This window comes from Nipponia nippon, unplaced genomic scaffold (genome assembly GCF_047370975.1).
Source record: "Nipponia nippon isolate SJK-2023a ecotype South Korea unplaced genomic scaffold, ASM4737097v1 scaffold_28, whole genome shotgun sequence".
NCBI classification, from domain to species: Eukaryota; Metazoa; Chordata; class Aves; order Pelecaniformes; family Threskiornithidae; genus Nipponia; species Nipponia nippon.
The window spans coordinates 341,473-365,414 of record NW_028262345.1 but is presented as its reverse complement, the minus strand read 5'-3'; the positions used below and the strand labels follow the sequence as shown (position 1 = coordinate 365,414).

General features: G+C 46.2%; 1 protein-coding gene across 4 annotated transcripts in view; it reads left to right on the top strand.

Moving 5' to 3' along the window:
- Nucleotides 1-23,942, top strand: part of CDON (cell adhesion associated, oncogene regulated) — a 54,977-nt gene that overhangs the window by 23,899 nt on the left and 7,136 nt on the right. For all 4 annotated transcript variants that reach the window (XM_087763454.1, XM_087763455.1, XM_087763457.1 and 1 more), the window contains exons 5-18: nucleotides 126-269; nucleotides 696-983; nucleotides 1,869-2,138; nucleotides 3,077-3,430; nucleotides 7,294-7,586; nucleotides 9,379-9,553; nucleotides 10,640-10,768; nucleotides 12,368-12,574; nucleotides 13,352-13,533; nucleotides 14,817-14,922; nucleotides 18,087-18,209; nucleotides 19,700-19,927; nucleotides 21,013-21,287; nucleotides 23,711-23,790. In XM_087763454.1, coding sequence (XP_087619580.1) covers nucleotides 126-269; nucleotides 696-983; nucleotides 1,869-2,138; nucleotides 3,077-3,430; nucleotides 7,294-7,586; nucleotides 9,379-9,553; nucleotides 10,640-10,768; nucleotides 12,368-12,574; nucleotides 13,352-13,533; nucleotides 14,817-14,922; nucleotides 18,087-18,209; nucleotides 19,700-19,927; nucleotides 21,013-21,287; nucleotides 23,711-23,790 — 2,854 coding nt within the window. The remainder of the gene's footprint in view (nucleotides 1-125; nucleotides 270-695; nucleotides 984-1,868; nucleotides 2,139-3,076; nucleotides 3,431-7,293; nucleotides 7,587-9,378; nucleotides 9,554-10,639; nucleotides 10,769-12,367; nucleotides 12,575-13,351; nucleotides 13,534-14,816; nucleotides 14,923-18,086; nucleotides 18,210-19,699; nucleotides 19,928-21,012; nucleotides 21,288-23,710; nucleotides 23,791-23,942) is intronic.

Genomic DNA, 23,942 nt, shown 5'->3' with positions numbered 1-23,942 from the left:
ACGTTTAGAATCGTTTGATCTCCCTGACAAGTTATTTAAAAAATTCAAAAAAAAATAAAAATTAAAAGCCTTTATTTGAAACTAAGTTAAATGTAATCTTCTTTTTTCCTTCCCCGCTCGTTTAGATAACTACCTAATTCTTCCATCTGGAAACCTGCAGATTTTGAATGTATCTTTAGAAGACAAAGGATCCTATAAATGTGCAGCGTACAACCCGGTTACTGACGATCTCAGAACAGAACTCGCTGGACGTAAGCTCATAGTCACACGTGAGTATTCGGTTCAGCTTTCCAGAATTAATACATCTCAGACCGAATAAATACTATCCCGAGGATTTTAGCATGGGCGTATCGGCCTAAACATCCCCTGGTCTCAAATGCCATGTTACGTAAAGTCTGTCCTGTGTTATTTGCGCATTCAATTCTTATTTCCCCTTACTGTGGAGGAGCAGCGCGGCTGCTTCTCACATCCCAAGAGGGCAGAGCAGTTAGCCCTTGAAAAAGGGATAATAATACTAATACTAATACTCCAGTCGCCAAACCTATTTCGGAGCAAGACTTCTGGAAGAGGGCGTTCCAGCGTCGTGCTTAGTCACAAGTATGAGTAGCCGCGTTTGAAAGACAAAACTGAGGGCGGGATGGCAGAGTGCGGTTTAAAAGACTGCTTAGTGATACGCCTCGTCTCCTTTCCTCCAGGCTCTTCCTCGGGTGGCTTCCACATACTTCACCCCCTGGCACCCCAGAGCCTGGCGGTGCCCCGGCACAGCTCTCTGATGCTCGAGTGTGTTGTCAGCGGGTTGCCTCCAGCCTCCGTCCGCTGGGTTAAAGACGGCCGGGACGTGCTGAGAAAAGGCAGGTGGAAACTGCTGCACTCCCACCTGGTGACGGACAGGCTTGAGGCATCGGACTCTGGAAACTACTCCTGCGTGGTGGGAAACGAATTTGGAGTAGTGAAATACGTTAACTATTCGCTTACTATCCTTGGTAAGAAATAGAGAAATTGTCACGTCCAGGCGATGAAGCTTTTCTTTGTGTATTCACTGGTTTTGGCATCTGATTACAAATAGCCTAACATTCTTTCTCAACCTAAGCATATTAGAATAAAGAGATGTTCATAATGACCGTATCTCATCGTCTCTCCCAAGTTAAAATCCATAACTGTTTATCTCTTCAAATCCTTCGCAGTCTGAAATAATCAAACAGTAAAGGGTAACAAACTCTGAGGGAAGAACCGATCTATTTATTTTTCTGCGGAGTGCAAGTGTCCATGGGATACAGTGTCAATAATGTGCCAGAGATCGGATGTTTCTCTTTTGAGGTTGTATATAAGCAAAAAGCTGGCCAGGAGAGGTGATATGTTTGGATGAGGAGAAAAACAAAAGCAAAGGAAATCTATTTGGCCTCTTCTGTGTGGCTGCAAGTCCTTCCTAAGCTCCCCTTTCCTTTGTAGCAGATACTCCTGTTGTTTGAGGTTTTTGCCTCCGTGACTGTTTTTTGTTTGGTTTTTGAAATGTATACATCAGAGTAGCTCAGGAAAAGGGTTGTTGACACAAAATACACTTTTTGTTCTGGGGATGTCGCTAGAGATTTATTTTGAAAATGCAGGTGGAATTATTTTGAAAGTACAGGTGTTTTATTTACAGTATTAATGCAAACATGCGACTGTTTAGAATAGAAGGGAGAGACCATTAAAACAAGCAAAAGTGCGAGGGGGGGAAAACGGCTTTAGGCTGCGTAGAACTAAAGTATGTGGTGCTTGCTTAGCCTTTCTACGCGATAAGTTTGCGTAATGCTTCGCAGTATTTTTTTTCAGGACTTTAGGCTAAGATCAACATACGGTGGTTTAGGTAAAATGATTTTCCTTTATAGAGCCTGCCTCGATCTCCAAGGGACTGCAGGATGAAACCGTGGCGGCCGGAGCGACTGTGCAGTTCTGGTGCGACATCCGCGGAAGCCCTGCTCCGACCCTCGCCTGGCTCCACGACGCAGCTCCCCTCCGTCTCTCTCCACGGCATCTGCTGACGGGAAACCGCCTGCGGATCCGCGGCGTCACCCGAGAGGACTCTGGCCTGTACCAGTGTGTAGCAAACAACGGGGTTGGATTTGCGCAGTCCACCGGGAGACTTCGTGTCCAGCCGGGTAGGAGCGCTTGCAGCCCTCAAGAACTCAAATTCAGCATTTGTACTTCAAGCTTTATTCTGTTGTTTGGGTTTTTTTCCCCCTAGATTATGTATCGATTTGCTTCTGACCGCTGTTTGTAGCAAATCTTACAAAGAAGGTGCTTTCAGTTGAATATTAAGAGATGTAGGTGTTTCTGGGGTAGCGTGGTTACTTGATGTTTAAAACCTAGATTACCAGCTGCGATTAAATCGGTTTATGATTGAATTTGACACGATTTGTTCCTAAATAGAATCAGGGTCCTGTTGTGCTTCATGAACCGGTAGTCTTAGCAGTGTTGGCCGCTGAGTAATTATGCCTGTTCCGTATCCTCAAGTTCACAAGACGATCATCGGATTCGGGGTTAGCGCACGCTTCCCCTGTGTCAGATTAGCCGGTACCAATAGTCTTTTTGATCACTTCTCAGTCGAAGATACTTCCTGATACCTAGAGAACTTGATTTCTGCTAGCACAAGGACATTGGCAGGACCTTTGCTGTTCCTGTTCTCCCCCCGTTGTGCGTAGTTGAAGCTTTTGACCTTCCCTGTACCGATTAAGATTGCCGTGAGCTGCGCGGCGGCTGGTTGAGCCGATGTTTTGTGACTTGGTTGTCTGTGGGGTGGACTAAGCCGGTCTTGCCTGCACTGCATTCCTCGCTGACAGCCGAGTCTTCGGTATTTAGCAAATTTGAAGTGTGGTTTGAGTGTGGCTTTCTATCAGCCTTCCCTAAGCCCAAATCTCGGCTGCTCTCTTCGGTCTGGACAGGAAGTCTGGGGAGGCTGTCTAGAGAAGAGCTAACCGTTAAAATGGTTCAAAAGAAGCATGCGTGACTTTTTTTTAATTGTATGGACTCATTCTGGCATTAAGCATCATATTCCTTAGCCAAATTCATTCTTTGGGTTTGTTTTTTTTCCCCCTAGGCAAAGGCTTTAGGCCAGTTATAGTCTCTTCACCAGCAAGCATCGCTGTGACGGACGGTGGGGACGTCACGCTGTCTTGCAATGCCACTGGCCTACCCCTTCCCGTGATCCGTTGGTACGACAGCAGAGGACTTATTCCCAGCCACCCTTCCCAGGTGCTTGGTTCAAAACCGCAGAAACCTCCTCGAGCAATGCCGGGCAGCGCCGTCGCGGAGCCCACCTACTTCTCCGTGTCTCAAGCGGGCTCGAGCTCCTTGCGCATCAGGAACGTGACTCCTGAGCGTGCCGGGGAGTACACGTGCGAAGCCATCAACGAGCACGGCTCCGTGGTGTCAAAAGCCTTCCTTACAGTTGGTAAGCTTGAAGCGCAAAATTGCACGGTCGGCTCCCCGATTTAGGCGAGAAACGCCTCAAAATAAGAAATGAGCGGCAGGTTGGTAGCGTGGGGGTCCTGGGGAACGAGGCAGAGGAGTCTGAGCTGTCTTTGTCGACCAGTTTCTCCCATCCCTCGTAGGCAGAGGAGAAACGGCCACGTGTATTGCGTGGGCTTCGCATTCTTATACGTGATAAAAACTCTCCAAGGGTGGGTTTTTTTATTTCTTGAAATTGCTACTAGGGAAAGACAGCTCTTACACGAAAGGCAAGATGGGAAAGAGAGATTTCCTTTCTTCCCATTGGAATAGTAGGTGATATTAATAACGGGTTTAAGCTCCCCCAGGTTCCCTTCACAAGAACTAAGATACGGATTTTTCATTAGATGAAGTGAAGTGAGTTTCTCACCTCTTCCAGCATCTTGCCATAGTAAATTTAGCTGAGCGTCCGTGGGATTTAAGGCCGGTGGAATTCAGCATGTGGCCCCATATTTGAAGTTCTTCGTTACCACCAGTTGGAGCTTAAAACTCGTGTAAATAATTTGAAAAGATGCTTAAAGGTTCACTCAGAGGACGAAAGACCTCAAGAAAGCGATCTCATCATGTAGTTTTATAAATAAGTTATTGTTGGACCTTACTGAGTGGAAACACAAAACTAAATACCATCCCAGAACCCAGTCTGTGTCAAATAGAAAAATCCCCCTGCTTTGCCTCAGAATTTTATGGCAGTAAGTTCAATTTTAATGTTTTGTTTATTAACTTTTATCGGTTTCTAATATGTCGTACTAGCTGCCGATTATGGTGCAGAGGGTGGTTAAGGCATTTGGTTTTGATATAAAAGTCTTTAAGTAGTTTCTGGGAGCTGTTAGGGCTTTAGAACAGTTCCCGACCGTGCCAAAAGACATGCTCGAACATGGAGATGTTTTAATGAAGAATTCGTGCCAGGTAACACTTCCGAAGCACCTCAATGACTTACGCTGTCATTCCAGTGCGTTTCTTTGGTAGCAGGATCAACTTAAGCAGCGCTCAGCCTCAGCAGCTTGTTCCTACTACAAGCACACAGTAAGAGAGCTTATTTGGCTGAAAAATGTATCTTTTTTTTTTTTTTTTTTTTTCCCCCTCCTTTCTGCTGGATCTATTCCACGACGTGATTCATTGCATGGTCTTAAAAGCGGGCAGGGCGACTTAAGCCACCATCAAAGTGAGAAACCACCAAAATGGAAAATGACAGCCTTAGGATCCTATACCCACGGCGCTCATTTTTAGTCTTTTTTAGGCAGTTGTGGTGTTTGCATGCATGGCAGCCGCTTCGCAGGGCTGCTAAACACAGGGTTAATTCTCCAAAATAACTTCATCTAATGGAAATAGAAAAATACACTCCAGGAAGTCCGAGTAGCAGGCAGGTTAGGATAAAACACAAGAAAGCGTAGCATTTATTGTAGGTAGGTAGGTGATGGAGCGGAGAGCAGGCTGAAGCTGGCTTTTATAGAAGCCAGGCACCTCTGAGGAGCCTTGGGGCGGTTTGAAAGACTGCCCAGGCGCGGGTGGCTTCACTGATGGGCTGCCTTCAGATTCTCGGGGTGCTTTTCCCGCCTGCGCTAAGGTGTGTGGAGCCCTCCTAAGGAGGGGGGATCCTCCGGCTGCTTAAGGAGCAGGGACGCAAGGCCCGGGAATGCGATCCTGTTTGCGCAGCGGAGAGAAAATGCAAAGCCGGGGCATGCCAGCGGGTTGAAATCTGCTTGCGTCTTTGCGCCCCTGTTTCAAGAAGGGTGTAAAAGAACTGGAAAAGGTGCTGTGACACACGGCAGGTGGGTTCGTAGGGGTGTGGAATCGCTCCTGCAGGAGGAGAGGCTGAAAAGGTGAGGGCTTTTTACCTTCAAAATGAGGCAGCTGAAGGGGAGACACGATAGCGAGCTGTAAAATACTGGTTATTATGGAGAATGCGAGTAAAAGCTACGAATACGTTCTTTTGACGCCCAAATTTGGGCCATTCGGTCCTTCTCTGCTTGCTGTCGGAGGCAGGATTTTGGAGGCATGCAGCCTTTGGCCTGACCCAACGCGGTGCTGCGCGTGGGTCGCAGTGGGGCTGGGAAGCCGAGGAAGAAGAGCAAGCCTCAGTGGCTGAGGGGAACGGGATGGCACTAAAAGCGACAGCCGAAAAAAGCTGCATAATGACACAGCAGCAAAGAGAAGTCTGCTGTGCTGGTTTATATGGGTAGCAATTATGCCAGAAACCTAGCAAAAAGAGCTTAGATCCGCATTGCTTAATGGAAATTGTGACCCGGGGGTTGTTTTCCAAAGCAAAAATACAAACTACTTGCCAGTTGTTGACGCCTCCCCTCTCACAGCAATAAACACAGCGATGACTGCAGGTCTCCTGTCACCAGCCTAAACCACAACTCATTCTCCACGCGCAAGAGTCCGTTCTCCCCATGCCAGCAGGCGTCAAACCCTGCCGTGCCCACCCACAAATCCTCCGGGTCCATCTCCTCGAGCGGGTACAGCATTTGTTTCCAATATTAATATCCCTTTCCTACTGCTTCGCCGATACCGTTTCGCTGGGAGATCGTTCGGGGGGGGCGTCTGACGTTTTTAAGCAAACTCCATCTGGCTTTGGGGATGTCCTCCCCGCGTTGTTCCCTTCTTCCCATCTCCCGGTTTTGTGGCGTTGCTAAATAAATAGGAAGACACAAACAAGGAATGCTTGCTGAGAGCGTGTCTTCAATTTGAAAAGAGAACTTTCCTCCCCAGCTTTTTTAAAAAGTGGCCAAAAATAGCAGCCACACTTGCTGCTGGTATTTTAATGGAGGTTTGGAGGAATCTGAGTCAGCCCGGCTAACAGTGCCTAGGCTTTACATTCCCAAGGAATTTGTTTGTTTTGTAAACCAAGTTCCCTTCATTCCCTTCCCTTTCCAGACCCCGACACGTAACATAAACCTACACAAATCTGAAAGGACGGACGGGGCTAAGAACATCTGGCAGTCCCGCCGCTGCAGCGTGCAACCTTGAGGAGCTGCGCTGCTTCCCTAAACGTTCGCCTTTTAAGCGCTGACGTTTACTTGTCCTGCATAATCTCAGATGGCCAACCTGCCGCCCCTTTCCTTCCTGGAATGCTGATGATGCCTGCATCGGCCCAACAGTGGGGTTTTTTTTTGTCTCACAGCCTCTTTCGAACTGCTGATATTATATATATATATATATTTTTTTTTTTTTTTCATGCTAGGCAAAGTAAATAGGATGGAGGAGGCTGGAGCAGGATTTCTAGAAATGCGTTGGTATTAAATTGCATGTTAGATCTGCCTGTAAACTGAGTTTATGCTCAGCATAAATTTTCAAATGAAGTAGTCGAGTCACGCAACTTTCAAAGCGGATCGAAATTACAGCTAAAACCTCAGAAACTGAGGTAGGAGAATGTCCTCTTGTGTGCACGCCAGTTCAGGCCATGAAAAGTTCCTTGTACAACTGCAATTAATTTAAAATTACTCCGTTTGTGTCATGAGTGTAGCTATATATTTTTTTTTTCTTTTAACATGCATTGCCACTACTTAATTTATTGGAGATACTAGTCAAACCGTGCCTGCAGACGTTGCGTTTCAGGTTTTCTCTCTTTGCTACTGTAAAAAAAAACCCCAAACCAACCCAAAAAACGCTGTTCTGCCCTGAAAAAACAGCCAGCGCGCAAGGGCGCAGCTTGGTGCTGGGCTCGGGTCTGTGTGGGCAGCTCTTGAACTGGCTTTTTGCAGCAGGGCTTGTTTGGAAATGACACTCTTAAATGATTTAGCGTCCCCTCTGCGCGGGGCAAACGTGCGTCATCTTGAAGATGTAACCGGACTCCTCCCTTTCCAGTTCCTTTAGAAACCGGCACGAAAGCAGAAGAAATGGCTCCTGTGGAGATTGCCCAGAGCGACGAAAGCGACGGTGATTTTGCTGCAGCAACGGCGTCTTCAAGCTCGCCTCCCACAAAATTGCCCTTGGATGCAGCTGCAACGGACAAGGCCTCGAACGCTGCCGCTCCCCCCGAGGCCCCCATCATCCTCAGCCCCCCGCAGACGCCGAAGCCGGACATGTACAACCTCGTCTGGCGTTCGGGGAGGGATGGGGGCCTGCCCATCAACGCCTATTTTGTCAAATACCGCAAGGTAACGTTTCTCCGTAGCGTTGGTGCGCGGCAGCAAATGGATTTCGTTGGTTTAGGTTCCTCAAGGAACCAATAATTGTTGCGGCGCTGGCATTAACAAGAATGTGGTGTCAGGCTGGAGAGAATACAGAATATAGTTGAACCTCAACGTCACCGTGGCCACACAGGCAGCTCGTTTTAGGGATGATGGAAGCTGGTCGCAAGTACGCTGTTGTAGTTTTACGTGAGATTTCTTCAGCGGAGCCCGGGCTTTTATTCCCTTTACGGAGGCTCCGGGGCGTGTTGTACACAAGATCGATGACGCTAAAAATGCATTCGTGTGAGCAAGCTTGAAGCTGGTGGGTACGCTTGAGGTCAGAAGGGAAGCTGAGTAGTATTATATGTCAGAGTTTGCTACTCGGCGTCCCAAAGAGACACCATTAAACTGAAGTTCTCAAATACCAAGGTGAACTAAACTTTCCTCAGCAGATACCTATCACGTCCTTAAAAATGGCGTGTCACCAGCGAGCTCTCTTGATGACAATCAGAACCAAGCAATGCCTGTGCCCGCTCTTCCAAGGAAAGAGCTTTCTGCATGGCAAAGCTGTTTGGTTTATTTTTCATAAGCTTTTTAATCCTCTACATCCTGATCTTGTCTTTGCCTGGAGGGAACGCTCAGATTTTTGACCTATTAGTTCCTGAAAACCCGGTGCCAAAGTCTGTTGATCCAATTTCTCATCCAGAGGTGGTTGGTTCACGTAAGCACCGAAACCTTTGAATGCTTCTTTGACCTTTTTGATGCTTACCCTTCGCTCATAACAATCCTTTCCAGGTTAAATGTGCTCACTCAGGCGTTTCTCGCTAGGGAGTTTACCGTTGTTTTTTTAGGGCGGTGTTCTCTTTGTGCCATTAAATTATTTTATTGATTTCCCTCTTTTAAAGAGGGGAAGAAAAAAAAAAAAAAAAAGCTGGGGGAATAGAAGCCTTAGAAGAGTGGTTGCTTCAGAAGAAAATACTTGAACGAAGACTTCTGATATAACCTTTGATAATCCACAGCATTTAGATCTGCCTTCCATGTTTTATTAAAGTCTTATATTGTTTAGTAGTTTATTTTTGGTAGAATCTTTGTCTTTTCCTTTGGGATTTGGGGTAATGTTTTCCCGCAAAGGTCAAGCATTAAGAGACTACCCCGAGTCTCTTTCCTTTCTTAAACGGAGCTGGTGATTTCGCTGTTAAATTAAAAAGCGTAAAAAAAAAAAAAAAAAGGCATTAATAAAAAACAAATCTTTGGTCTCCCCACTGACTTTTTTTTCCAGCCTCGAGAAGTAACTAAGACATACTTTTTGTTGCCCATTTTAGCCAATAAATCTTTTAAAACGCTGAAGCACAGGAAAAGCTGGGATAGTTCAGGGAACATATCTTTCTCATTAGGGTGTTGGGTCCAGCCCTTTAATGTCACACACGCTGCCAGCGAAAGGCTGATTGAAGTCTTTAAAATCATTTGGTCTCTTGCTGGTTGTAGCCACAAGTGAAAATGAGCGCTTTTTTCCAAAAACAAGTGCGTGCCTGTGTACGGAGAGGGAAAATAAGGCGAGTTTATCGAAGGAGCACCGTGAAGGTCGTTGCAATAGTGCTGATTTGCGGCAGAAGCACTTGGAGACGATCCATAGGTAGATATAGGAAAACAGGAGTTTTGGCAAGTGACAGAGGTTCTTCGGGTGCTCGTGTGTGAACGTGATGAGGGATTTGAGTATTGAATCGAGTTCTATGCGATTCACTGCTGATGTTGAGCTTTCTCTCCCCGTCCCGTGCAGCTGGACGACAGCGTCAGCGCGGTGGGAAGCTGGCACACGGTGCGCGTCCCTGGCAGCGAGAACGAGCTGCGGCTCACCGAGCTGGAGCCTTCCAGCCTGTACGAGGTTTTAATGGTGGCGAGGAGCGCTGCTGGCGAAGGCCAGCCTGCCATGCTGACGTTTCGCACCAGCAAAGGTAGGTGCAGCACAATGTTCCCTGTGTCCTAGGCTTTCGAGAGGACATTTATTTAAATTACATCAACTCTGTGTTGTCTGCTACGCTGTGTATGAAATGCTCCGCAATGAAATTGCTAAAGAGCAGCCTCTAATAACTAAAATAGCTGTGGGGCAAACTTTTCCTGAGCGTTGCCAGTGCTGTTGGTAAGTAAAAGCTTTTAAAAGCTTGATAATATTATTTTTGGGATGATTATTAAGATTTATACTATAAGGTTCCCCTTGCTTAAAGGAGCTAAGTCAGGGAGCGGCCTGTCCTTGTTCAGGTTTTCAGAGTATGGCAAGAGAAACGCTCTGCACCGTCCAGTTTCCATGTATCAACAAAACTGCTTCTGGTTTGCTTTGCAGCCACCTCGGTCGCAATATCTCAGCTGACCAGAAGCCAGCTGTTTTGATAGTTGCGTGCAGACAGCGACAAGCAAAAGAGCGTTTCTAAGCAAAGCAATTTTTTTTTGTTCTTTCAAGCTTGGACACTGGTGGCTGTACTCTTAAGCGTACAAACAGTCAGATGGTCTTCATACTGCTGTCCAAGAACCAGAGAGCTTAAAATTTTACTGTCATGCATTCGTAAAATCGGTGAATCCATGATACATACGTACTGCCACAGGCCAAAAGTCCGCTCAGCCCGGTATCCTGGGTCTGGCTGTGGCCAAACCCAGCTTCCATAGCATTTTTATTGAACCTCTTTCTCTAGACATGGATTTTGGTGTGCCATTTTCACCACCTGTTGCCATTTTGTGATGAGAGAGGGCTTTGAAACCCGGGCAGGAGCCAGCGGCGTCACCGCAAAGTGCAGTACTGCAGATGAACGGTCCCTTACCCACAGCGCAAGAGGCCCTGGGCTGATGGGGGAAGTCTCCACTCTTGCTCCGCTGAAGAAACTCCCGAATTGCTGTCCTGACTGTGTAGCTGGTGATTTGGAGCCAGGGCTTTGGTCCCTGGCGCCGTAGCGAGTGATCTGGTGGAGTGAGAGTATTGTGAGAGGCAACAAACAGCATTTTCTTACCCAATCCCTGAGCTGATGTCCTGTCTGTCGACTCTTTCTTAGAAAGAACGTCCTCCTCGAAAAACACGCAGGCTCCGTCTCCGCCGGTAGGCATTCCCAAACATCCCGTCGTTCACGAAGGGACGAACAATTTCGGTGTTGTCCTTCCAGAGCCGTCTCGACACAGCGGAGGTAGGTGTAGAGATCGTTCATGATCCGTGTGCTAAAGTTGTGTTGCAGACAGATGCACCTAAGTTAACTTGTGTTTATTACTGCTCTCGGTGCTTGTACTACCTCCTTTATTTCCTGTTTATTCCTGAGGCCTCTTTGAGACACGTATTTTTCCTCTCTTGTGGGACTTCTGTGAGTGAGGTCAGATACCTGCCAGATTTTCTGTTCTTCTCTGTGTTTCCAGAGTAAAAGGTCATAGTTCACGCTGTCGGGATTTAACGGAAAGGTTGGCTTATTCCAGTCAGTTAGCATTTCAAGTACCTACCTCAGGTTTCCACAGCGATGTTAAGTCACCGAGTAGCAGTGCGTTTCTTACAGACTTTGGTATCCGTGGTGGGGTATTTGAAGCTTTGAATTTAGCAAACGCATGCCCTAATCTAGCGAACGTGTAATAGTTCAAAGGACGCTGTTGCCTGCGCGTGTGGCTCTCAAAAAAAAATAAGTCTTTCACGTGCAACTCACGTTCTCGCTGCTCATTTTTAAACTTGGGGTTGCTTTTTGCTAAATGCTCTGGTTTTCTCTTCCACTGTGAAAGATCCAGAGGAAAAGGGGAAATGGGAAATGGCTGTGTCGGAGTTTTAAGTTCTCAGAGTGGATTATATCGGTTCTGAATGTTTTCCTGTGGCTTCCCAGGGATGGGCTTATTTGTGATGGCAAGAGGATACAACCGCTTCCCAGTAGGTGTGATTTTTTTTTTTAGCCTGGTTTCCAGTAAAACCAGCATGTTTATAGTCCTTTTTGTTATCACCCCAGCCTTTGAACTCATTGGCCTGATCCAGGCAAACTTACTCAGGGGCTGAGACCTCAAATTTGGTGCCTGAAGTTTGGGTAAAAGCACAGGGGAGCGGAGAGGTTTATTAATAATGCAGGTGACAGTGCTAAATATCAGAGGAGCCACGGAAGGGGAGACCTTACGTGTGCCCAGCTGCAAAGCTCAGCTTCATGCCCCCAAAGCCGCCGGCTTGCTGTTCCTTGCTCGGTTCCTCCTCCCACCAGTGATGGGCTCCATGTTAATGATGAACACAAGCTAGTTTAGCAAAGCCTCACGGCTCTCGGCGGTCGTCAGAATGGTTGTCACCAGATTTACTAACGCCCTCTTTCCCTTCTCTCTGTTCCACTGCTGTCTGTAACTTCAAGTGAGTTCAGTAAGTATATCACCCCTTGCACGCTTTGTTTGCTCTTCGTTCTCGCTTCTCTGGTGACGCGGCGCTCGTTAGCGTGGATGGGTTTGACGTCTCGTTGGGTCTGGGGCAATTTCAGGGTTTTGAAAACTAGAATTAAATTTTTCCTGTTCACTTAGTACGCGTTTCTGTTTGCGTGTAGAGGTGGGCTGGGGTAGTCCATAATCATATCCTTTTTTGATTATTATATTGATAAAATAACTGATTCCTCTCTTTTCTGCTCTTCAGGCATCTTTTCCAGGAGAGTAAGGGGAGTAGTTATTACAGGAGGATTTAAGATTCTCCTTGTTAATACATGAAGTCTAATCTAATCATCAGTTTAATCAGTTGCTACAGGAAACCGACTCTAATCCCCTTGTAACTGAATTTCTCGTTTCAGTCCCAGAAGCTCCCGACCGACCCACGATCTCCACAGCATCAGAATCGTCCGTCTACGTCACGTGGATACCACGAGCAAACGGTGGCTCCCCCATTACTGCCTTTAAAGTGGAGTATAAACGCTTGGGTCGAAACAGCGACTGGCTGATCGCAGCTGATAACATTTCTCCTTCCAAGCTGTCTGTGGAAGTGCGTAACTTGGAGCCAGGTATCAAAAGCGATCTTTCCTTCACCTCGGCTGTTGTTACGGTTGCCTTTGCGTAGATGGCTGTGCTCCTGCTGAGAGAATACTGCAACTCTTGGGTTGTTCCCTTTCACCTTCTGCTTGCGTTATCCTGTTTCTGGGGTTTTTTTTGGTTTGGTTTTGGGGTGTTTTGTTGGTTTTTTTCGGTGGAATAGGAGCTCGCTGCAGAATTCAAGTTGGTTTCTGGCTTTCCAAGTGGAAAAAAAAAAAACCCCACCATAATTTAATGCTTGTTCATGTGGAGAGGAAGGTTGTGTATTATTGCTATTTTTAACTTAATTGTCCTTCTAGTAAGCACTCAGAATGCAAAAAAGAGAAAAACGCATTAATGGAAAAACGTCTGTCCTGATTTCTGGTTTCTCCCGGTGTCCAGCCCTGAAAGCGTGGGGACAGAGTGCAAGAGCGGGGGGAGCAGATGATGACGATGGGCGTCCTTTGAAACGTCTCCTTGATGCCCACCAGTTTGCAGTTCAGGGGCTTCCCGAGCCGATGCAGGCATTTCCATCTCTGTGTGCAACAGGCTTCGGATTTTTCTTGAGTGAATTTCCCTCGTCGCTGTTAGGAGCTGTTTATATTTCTGATGTCCACATCAGTCTGTGGCAATGAGTCCTACGTTTTTTTTTTTCCTAATTGGATGTTGTGCAAAAAGTACTTCCTAATCTGTTTAGTCTCTCCTCGAATCCTGTTTCTAGTGCTTGTTTTGCGACAATGTCTTCTTTCTCTCGCTTTTTCCCTTAAAAGGAGAGATGTATAGGTTCCGCGTGATTGCTGTGAACAATTACGGGGAGAGCCCGCGCAGTGCCGCGTCTCGCCCGTACCAGGTAGCCGGATTTACCAGCCGCTTTTCCAACCGCCCCATCACTGGCCCTCACATTGCTTATACCGAAGCCATCAGTGACACTCAGATCATGTTAAAATGGACGGTAGGTAGAACTGTCTCCTGTTCTTCTCACAGTTGCAGGCCAATTTTTCCTGCTTTGGCTCTTAAAAGCCAAGGATTAAGAGCTGATTGCAGAGCAGTGAGTGGTGGTTCCCCGCCCCCCCCGAGACTCAGAGGCGATCTTTTTCTTTAGAAGAGGGCTAAGATGCGTCATGCTCGTGTGGCAGAATTGGGTAACTTATTGGGCCGTATGCCTCTCGAGCTTTTTGACCCCATTTCCAAACCCTTTTTTCCTCCTGGGAGGCAGCCCTGTCGGTTGTTTGCTGTCTCCCAGCTTCCCTCCGCCTCGCTCTCCCCTTCCAGCTCCCTGGGGACGCCGCGCACCCCCTCCTCGGGTTACGCCAGATGTGAGCCCGACTGGCAGCGCCGGTGAAAGGCCGCAGCTGCCTTAGTCCACCTGCTTTGGCACAGACATATCAAGAGGCACCAGTGGGCTTAACTCTGTCCAAACCCCTGCTCGTGCCGTGAGTCGCGAGCGAATTGGCTTCGTTGCCTTGCAATTCCTGCTGCTTTTGTCAATCCCGGCTGGAAGCGGGCGCTGCGTTTAAAACCCGCCCGTCGTCCCTCGCATCCAGTGGAGGTTTCATGTTCGAGAAACGTTTTCCTTTCCCCTGTTACCTCGTCTTTTGTAAACAAGTACTTTTAAAGTCCTTATTGAAACCCACAGAAATTCTTTGCGCTTGTTTTGAAATCTAACCCCCTGGTATACTTTGGAGGATTTACCGTGCAGAGTTCCCAGTGTTAGTTTGCTCTGCTAGCTCAGCCTTTAGAGATGTTAAGGATAATAAACTTAAAATAACCTCTAGTTCATCAGGAGGCTGCATAACTTAAAGTAAAATATTCTTGAGCTGAATTTGAGAGTGACCTTAACTCTTTCGGAAGTAAAAACGGTCTTAACTTTTCCATTTCCATTAATCACACCAATTTTCAGGTCGTTCATGGTCAAACCCTAATTGATGGTTTGGAAAGTGATGTGGGAGGAAGGCGTCAGCCCCGGCTCAGTCTCTTCTCCCCGTGCCACCCTCCTTTTTTCGACTGGTCGGAGGAGTTGTGCTCATCTTAGCTGCGTCCTCACATCCGCAGCGGTCGATAATCCACTTTTCTGTCGTAGCTTCTGTGCAAACCTCCCCCTACGCCTTGCTTGCGCAACCTTATTTAAAAAAAAAAGACATATTTCAAGGTGATGAGATACTCGGTGATGACAACTTGGCGGGACTCAATTAAAATTTTTCTTCTCTAACGCAATCTTTTACAATTCTCTTTTAGTATATTACATCAAGCAACAACAACACGCCCATCCAAGGATTTTATATCTATTATCGGCCTACGGACAGCGACAACGATAGTGACTACAAGCGGGATATCGTGGAGGGTACGGTGCAGTATACGCATGCTTAATAACACTCCTCGAGGGGGAAGAACATCGCGTAACCACGTTGGCTGTGTTTATATGAAATCTAAACTGCTTTTCCCAAACTAAGTCTTTACAATATATTTCACAGAAGTAGCTATCTCGACTACATAACGTCAAGTTCTGCCCACACATGAACTTGTTTCTTCCTTCTGAAGCCTCTTCTACATGGAAACTTGAGAACTAAACACCGGTTTTAAGTTTGTCTGGTTGTACTGCCGCAAATCCTTAGCGTAGGTCTATTTAAACTGGTTTCGCTCGAAGTAGTTGAGTCAAGAGAAAGCAGCGTAAACGAGATCGAACCCAGGGGAAGCGCATCCGTGTTACAGACTGTACTCATAACTAGCTGGCTCTTAAAAAGATTTACCCCAGCGCGGATTTTCTAAGCTAGGTAGTACCTCGGGTGTATTTGCCCTTCTTCTCTTCTCTGAATTGCTTATCCTGCTATAAGGAAGTTACTTTTAGCCTCAAGTGCTGTCGTAGGCTGCAAACGCAGGTATGTTTGTGCTTCGTTTTGCCTTTTAATCAGGTTCTATTTTTTTTTTTTTTTCCCCTGGGCCTATTAGATCATCATTTTCCTGGAAGAAGTTATTAGATAATGTCTGTATTAGTCCAGAAGTGGAAAACCCTTTTAAAAATATTTTACTTAATGTCCTTATTGCTTGGGCTGAGTAAACGTAGTGATCTCATTCCGTCCCGATGACGTTCATTATTTTTTCCCCTCATTTATTTCAGTTACAAGAGGAACGGGCCTTTATTTTGAAAATTTTCCTCTGCTAGACAATACCCCGCGTAGTACTTTGATGCGTGACATAAGCTTTTGCACACTATAAAGCTATTAAAGATCAAGAGTCTCAGCTCGGAGGATTGCTTTAAAGCAGCTTACGCCGTCTGCACCTTCCTCTGCAAATGTGTTTTAGCCTTTGCTAGGCAGAACTTGTGTGTTTATAAATCTTATACGCTAAGCAGTTAGTTGTTTAAGTGGGCTCCACCGTGCTGTGAAATTAGCTTGTTTCTGATTTTTTTTTTTCTTTTCCGAGTGTGTGTGTGTATTGAACTCTTTGTGGCAGTCTGAAACCATTAGCAGCTGCTCTGCTCTGCCAGAGCCTGGAACAGAAACTCATTTGGTGGAAATATTTAAAGTTAAAACTTTTTCTTTACTGTGCCTCCCCTAAATGAGCTTTTCGGGGGGGGGGGGGGGGCGGGAAGAGAGCTATTTTCAATTAAAATGCGCATTTGATGTGAAATATGTAGAGAAACATGTGACTGAAGGTATTTTTGCCATAAATCATTTGTTCTTCGCTTCCCCCCCCCCCCCCCCCCCGTTACCTTTGAATTAATCTGGGGTTTTGACAGGGAATTTTATCTTGAAATGACTGCGTGAGTTGTGGAAAAAGTGTTGTGATGCCTGTGTTAGCTAAGTGCTTGCCGTAGGCTTTCCTTACCCTTTCCTGTTAAGTCTTGTCTTTCGAGACATTCAAAACTCTGCAGAAAGCTTTTTTTTTTTTTTTTTTTTTTTCCCCTTATAAATGCCGCTACAGGCAAAATCACATTTTATTTAAAGAAGAAAACAAGCACGAGGCTTGACTCGGATGGTTCCTCGGTATCTTTCAGCAAAAGCAAAGCAAAATCAGCCCTGTCCTGCACTGATGGTCTGAATTTCTCTGTTTCAAGGGTCCTGGAGATTGAATTTTAAATGTAAATGCAGTCTGATGTCAGTTGTTTAAATGTTTTTCCTTGCTAATGGTGCACGAAGAGGACAGTTAAAGTGCCTGTACTGATTCCAGTTCCACTAATGGTTTGAAGCGGAAACCTAAAACCTGGTGTAGTAATTACCGAAAGGAATGCTTGGGGGTGGGGGCGACGAGGGGAAAACTTGAGTATGAATCTTGGGAAAACGTGCGATTTAGGGAAAGGCCGGGTCCAGCTTCAGCCAGGGTTTGTCTGCCCTCGCTTGGGACGCCCGGCGTGCGAGGGACGGAGCTCGGACACGCGATGCATCCCTTCCCGAAACCCCCGAAGCGAGATGGGGTCCTCCCGCCTGCCCCCGGCCCTTTTTCGGGCCTTGGGTCCCGGAGGCGTTTGAACAGAATCATGGTGACAGCCCCCGCCAGGCGAGCAGGCTTTATTTTTTTTATTAATGCTTAAATCAGTAGGTGGTATGACAGTTTCTTAGAAACAGTGGAAACAGTTCAAGGTGGTATTTTCCAAGAGGGATTAAGAGCGCTCAAACAGTTAATTAAACTCAAAAAAAAAAAAAAAAAAAAAAGAAGAAGAAGAAAAAAAATAAAAGGTCGCTGTTTATTAAAATTTGTCACAAGCCCGTGAAAGTAAAAACCGAGAGTGATTTATATTGAAGCGCTCCGTACTTCAGGAGGGTGTCTAAATGAAATGCTGGCCGGGAGCCAGAGATGACAAAACCATCCTATTAGAGAAGATTGCTTGGCTTGGGATCCGTCTCTGCAGGGGCAGGCAGCGCGAGAGACAGCCTCGCCGCCTAATTTTGTTTCCTAGTATGTTTAATAAAACGCACGTTCAATTATTTGCGGTTTCGGCTAAGTTGAGCAACGCAGATGTATCCTTCCTGCGAAAAACGAGCAGCTCCGGTCGGTACCTCGCGTCTCTAGGGATCCTACGGGATTGCAGACTGGGAGAGGGCCCTATCGCAGTGAAGTTTTTCCCTTGTCCCAAGTTTTAATCTGTTTTCTGTGCCAGTTTTTCCTTGTTATTTGCCCTGCGTATTGTAAATAGCTGGCATAACCCCTCCTAAACCCATCCCTTCAGCAGTTTGGTATTTAAGATGCACAGAACTGCTGTTGGTTTTAAATGTACAGATGCTGGAAACTTGGATGTCTGTTTTTTGAGTTGAGCGACTTCTGTAGAGAAAGATTTTAAAAAAAAAAAAAAATCAATTAAAAATACTAAAAAAACCCCACTTTTATTCATCAAAAGGTTCTTCTGAGAATCTGTTTTGCAAGACAATGCGAGTCTAATGATTTCAGATAGACGGTTAATAAAGACTTTTTATAGAGAAAGACACCGCGACGTACTCACACCTAATTCTGGCTCATGCGAGTAAATGAAATGCAGTTGATGGGTTTATTTTTTTTTTCCTCCCCCCATAGGTACGAAGCAATGGCACTTGATAAATCACCTGCAGCCGGAAACATCTTACGACATTAAAATGCAGTGTTATAACGAAGGCGGTGAAAGCGAGTACAGCAACGTGATGATCTGCGAAACCAAAGGTGAGCGCCCAACCGGCGCGTCCGCTCCCCTGCGAGACCGCGCGAAGGTGGCGTGAAATAGCCCCCGCCTTGAATTTCTTTTTTTTTTTTTTTTCTTTTTTTCTCTCAAAGTCAGCTGCGCCGAAGACCCGTAATTTTCTGGAATGTTTTGGAGGATTGTTTTGTCTTCCCAAGCTGGGATTGTTTTGAACATATGGAAGCTGATACGTTGCACTCCCAGGAAAGGCTCTTAGCAAAGCTCTGCAGATTTGCCTGGCCTGAGAGATAGTATTGTTGTTCTGGGTTGGGTTGTTTTTTTTTTTTTTACTGTGCTGATAGCCTCTCCTTAGGAGACAACCATGCTCTTGAAGATGACAGAATTGATTTGTACGTCTGTTTTATGTCTTCGGGGCTCTGTGACACGTTGTATAAGTGCAGACCGCAGCAATTGATGGTTATGTTGGCTGCCTCCATCGCTAATCCTGCATGCCTCTGGCACAAAGTTTGTACTGTTCTCTGGAAGTGTCAGATATGGCAGTCGCATTTATTTTGCGAAGAATTCCTGTCTCCTTTAATCTCTAAAACCAAGTAAGGCTGTAAAGGGAAAATGCAGACAGTAAACTTCAAATGCAGTGCTATGAAAAAATGTTGTTTTTTTTTAAAAAAAAAAAGAAAAAAGCCCTCTAGGAGCGGAAGCATCAACATTTAGCTCAGTAGCGAAGCCTTTGAAAGGAGGGCTAGGAGCTGCAGGGCTTCGAGGCGGTGCGCACGGTTGGTCTTCCCCCTGCAAGGAATGTAACTTTCTTCCCTAATTTTAAAATTGGCAAGATGTAATCTGCCGTTCGTACTGGCTCTTCCTTAAAATGCGTCTCCTCCAGGCTTACGGGGGTGATCCAGCTTATCTAACAGATCTGCGTGGAGGCGCTCGTGTCTCCCTGCCCGCTCCTAAGCCAGGCACCTCTTCTGGGTTTTTAGTGTCAAACGAAACGAATCTGAGCTGAAAAAGAATGTCAGTTTAATTCCTGGGTTAAACTAGCATCTCGTTTTCAGTGATTCTCTGTTCAACTCGTGGTGTCTTCAATAGCATGGTTTGGAAGACGGGGTTAGGAGGGTTCACGTCAGATAAAAGCAGGTCCTCTGGCAGCGGTTAGGCGACAGAAATGCAGGTTGTGGTTTTTCCTGACCTCAGAAGTGGAAAGATTTGCGCTCTTTCAAGTCGGGAGCTAGCGCGGTTCTGGCCACGCATATGTCGAGTTGCTCGTTAAAGTTTCGAGTGACCTCAATGAGAGGGTTAGCAAGCTGGATAACAACCATTTTCCGCGGCAAATAGTTATTACCCAATAGTAGTTGGCCTTCTCGTTACAGCTTTTAATATTGACTTGGAAGCTTTCTTTTTGAGGCATTAGGATTCTAACTCGGCCGTACTTACGTTTTCATTTCGCAATGGAAAAAAACACATTTAGAAAGCGCATTTAGCGACCGTACCCGTACTTGTCTCTTATTTCATCCAGTGAAACGCACGCCGGGAGCATCCGAATATCCAGTGAAGGACCTGAGTACGCCGCCGAATCCCCCCGACCGGGTGGGGGGAAGCGGAGCCGGGCCTTCCAACGGCCCCGTTCGGAGCAGCGACATGCTGTACTTGATCGTGGGCTGCGTCCTTGGGGTGATGGTCCTTATTCTCATCGTTTTCATTGCCATGTGCCTCTGGAAGAACCGTCAGCAAAACGCCATGCAGAGTGAGTTATTTCTGGTTTCCTTTCCCGATGAAAATATTATCGGAGCAAAATTAGTAACGTTCATGTTACATTTTATGAACGGGAAGCGGTTTCCTGTTCTAAGCCGACTGGCGTTTATTTAGAGACTTGTACTTTCGAGGTGTGCTTTAGGTGAAGATGTGGTTTTATTTATTTTCTTTTTTTAAGAGCAGCTGTGTCTCCATTTCTTTGCATTGACGCTCGCCGCCCGGCTGCGTTGCTGCGCAGTTGTGCTGCAGTTTCACCCAAAGAAATTCCTGGGCAAAGTTTCTTCCGCTTCGGTTTAACTTGGAGCACCTGCATAGGTTTCTGGTGATGGCGGTGGCAGAACTTGTGTGTAATCGTAAGCGCGTGTTAAAATGTGGAGACTTAAACCCCGGATCTTTCCCTCTCTCGTGTATATCTGGGAAGAAAAAGAACTTGCAGCACGGAGGACAAGTCCCTTGTTACCTCTCAGTCCCTTCGCAGTAAAATGCAGTTCAACGTCCGAGTCCTTTAGAGAGGTGTTAACAAGGAAAACCTGCCGGTTTGCAAGTAGGAGCCTTCAGCAGCCGCGTTGGAGCGTAAGCACGCTTGGCGAGGTGCTCGGTACCCACCAAACGATTCTGCGCTAGCGGGGTCTCTTCTGCTCCTAATGCATAAATCAGCCTTGCTCTTTCCACAGCCTGTGGTTATTTTTAAACGTCCTTACTCTCTGACAAAGAGAAACGAAACAAAACTTCTTGCAAGATAAGATAGTGTCTTCAGCTGCGGCCCAGACATATTTTCTGGAAGTAGTTCGTAGCGGATAGCGGAGGGCCTATTGATTATACAAATGGCCCGTTTTTAGGACGCTCTTCGTGGTGACTGACGTCAGCTGAGCCCTTTCAGACCCACGTTCCCGGTCTGTTCTCCAGGATGTGGCTGGTTTCCATTTCTACATTTGTATACTAAGCACTTACGATATTACAGTTAATTTACAAAAGCTGTAGACAGAGAAAATAAAAAGTTTCTTTCGTTTCTTAGAGACGCTCATTTAAGTTCTCATTTGGCAATAAATACGCTTTCGGTAATAATGTCTCTTCCAGAATATGACCCTCCCGGCTATCTCTATCAAGGGGCGGATATCAACGGGCAAATGATTGAGTACACGACCTTACCCGGCACAAGCCGAGTCAACGGCAGCATCCACGGAAACTTCATCGCCAACGGCGGCCTCGGCAATGGCTGTCCGCATATCCATCGTAAAGTGGCTAACGGAGTTAACGGGATCATGAACGGAGGAGCTGGGCTGTACCCAGGGCACACCAGCTCCCTCTCCGGGACGCACGTGGACTACGAACATCCCCACCATCTTGTGAACGTAAGCTCTTCCAGCGGGAAGGCTCAGCCTAGACCTTGGGATTTATTCGGAGCTGGTGGAAGCAGACTTAATTCGGGTGGGGGAAATACTCATCCATTGATAACAGCCAGTTCCACTAAATTACTTATCCCAGAGGAAGCAACTGGGCTGATATTTCTGATACAAACATCATGGTTTTCATTTGAGAATATCAGATGACAGCAAGAATTCCACTTACTCTGGGAAATCTGCCTCTGCCCTCCTCCTAACAGCATGTAAGCTCTGAGAATGCTTCAGTACTGGGCTGAGATACTTGTACATATGGTATTTCTCAATCTGCAAGTTAAATAGATTTAATTATAGCTGCTTATTCTGCAGCTTTATGGATCACCCGTTTTTCCCCCACCTGTTTCAGATCTGTAACTCTAAGCAATGCTATTAATTATAGCAAAGCATGAATGTAGCAGGAGGTTCCATAAAATAAAATGCCCCATACGTCTTGAAATGCAGCGACGTAATAACGCTGTCGTCTTTTTTTTTTTTTTCCTTTCCCCAGTCCCTTGTTTGTGACTGTTGAGACAGGCTCATTTTTTTTTGTTTTGTTTTGAAAGCTAAAATAAAATTAAAAACTAATTTAAGTCTGTGATCCAGCCTTTGTATGCTGTGGAAAAATACTTCATTTGCTGAAGTGTGTCCCGTTTCCAAGAGAGAATAATGATTTCATTATTGTCTATGGAAACAGATGGCTTGCATTCAAACTTACTAAAAACTGTGAACATTGCCCAGGAAAACTGAAAGAAAAAGTTCAAAAGTCTGAATAACCCATGCTGTTTCTGGAGGGAAAAAAAAAAAAGGGGGCTATTGTTTGTGTTAGTAATTGAACACAAGCACTTCATTTTATAGAACAACAAATTAGCACTTGCACAGTAGTTGCCACTTGAGTTAACTCCAGCTTTGAGTCCAGGCCGGTTGGTTCTTCACCTGATTCTGTCTTTGGTCTGCTCACGTAGCAAGAAGTGCCGGTTTTTGGTCGCTTTCAAGAGCGATCGAGGCCCAAATCCTGGTTTTTTGGACCTGTCCAACCTCCCAGTGGGTGAAACTCTCCAAAAGTCTCCAACCGTCCGAGCCCTCAGGAAGGGAAGACTTTGCAGTGCTCAAAAGCTCACCCGTGAGAAAGCTTGGGGTCCTTGCATTGATGTTTTGTCCCTCCTATTTTAATTTTTTTTTTTTTAAATCTTTTTCTGGAAGGAAGGAAATACACATGCGGTAACACAGGTCTCGATGCTCGGCGCTCCCCTGTGCCGCGAGATGGGACGCGCAATGCCGCTCTCTCCTTGCGAATGGTTGACTGGGTTGGGATTTTTCTTTTTCCCCCCTTTTTTCCCTTTTGTAGAAAGTTTGAGTCACGCAATCCCTTCCCACGTGGCAGGACCAGGACTGGCGCTCAGGCGAGGCAGAACAGGATGTTCCCATCCTCGTTAGGACTCTCTTTATTGTTTCATTGATTGGGCTAAATGAGGAAGAGAGAAACTGGCCAGGATGGCAATCAAGACTAATTAGGCATTTCCTCAGTGCTCCCTATTGCGCTCAGCGGCCTCAAAAACCGTAAGGATAAGCCCTGGTTTTGCAGAAATAGGGATTGTTAGAAGCTACCTACCAGGTGAAATCTCAAAAATCAGGTGAGCTTTCCCGAGCTGGCTCCCCTCCCGAAACGCGGCGCGGTAGCCCACCTCCGCAGCGCCGTTTTCAAGCGGCTCCCGCATCGGTGTCCGCCTAGTCCTTAACAATGAGGTATGTGTTAATCTGGGCATTTTTACTCGCTTGTAACGGCCCCTTCAGCCAAAACCAACAACACAAAATCCCTCTCACCCAGAGTCATTGCTGGCTAAGGAATTACCCCATCTGTAAAAATATGAAATGTTTCAAAAATCAGTGTAGCGAAGTAAACTGATCTAATCGGAGTAATTACAGGAAAGTGGGATGGGTTTATGTTGTGACATCAGCCCTGCAAATTTAATACTCTGTCTCCCCAAATGGGCACGGTTTGCTAATGAACAGCAATTTGCTTTCATGTCTGTCATCAGCGTTAAAAATAAACATATTTACAGTGTGTTTATTAAATTAAACCTGAGTGTATTAAGTTGAAAACAGACCAGGGAAATTACCGCATACTTGTCTAAGCTGCAGTTATTTACTTTTCTCTGACACACATGCTGGCAAAACCCCTCCGCTTGGCTTTGTATAATAGCTCAGTGTTGCCGTGCCACGTTACGGGGCACGGATCTGGAGATCGATACGTTTGAAAACAAACTTGGGGCGCTAGCTGGAGCCGAACTACCTTCTCGGTGACTCTTGTGTGTTCGAATAGCGATTGATTTTTTTTTTTTTTTATTATTATTTTATTTTATTTTTAATTATTATTTTTGTAATCCTTCCTGCTGCAGGGCGGTGGGATGTACACAGCGGTGCCGCAGGCTGACCCCTCGGAGTGCATCAATTGCCGAAACTGTCGGAACAATAACAGGTGATGTAAAACGCGCCCGAAGGCGGGACCCTCACGAACAGAAGCCCTCGTGCGGTGTTAAAGCCGGGGCAAACAAAAGCAGAGAGCTTGAGTCCCGGCTGAGGGTACGGAGGAGCTCGATGTCGGTGTGTGACTCAAGGAGAGCAGTTGGT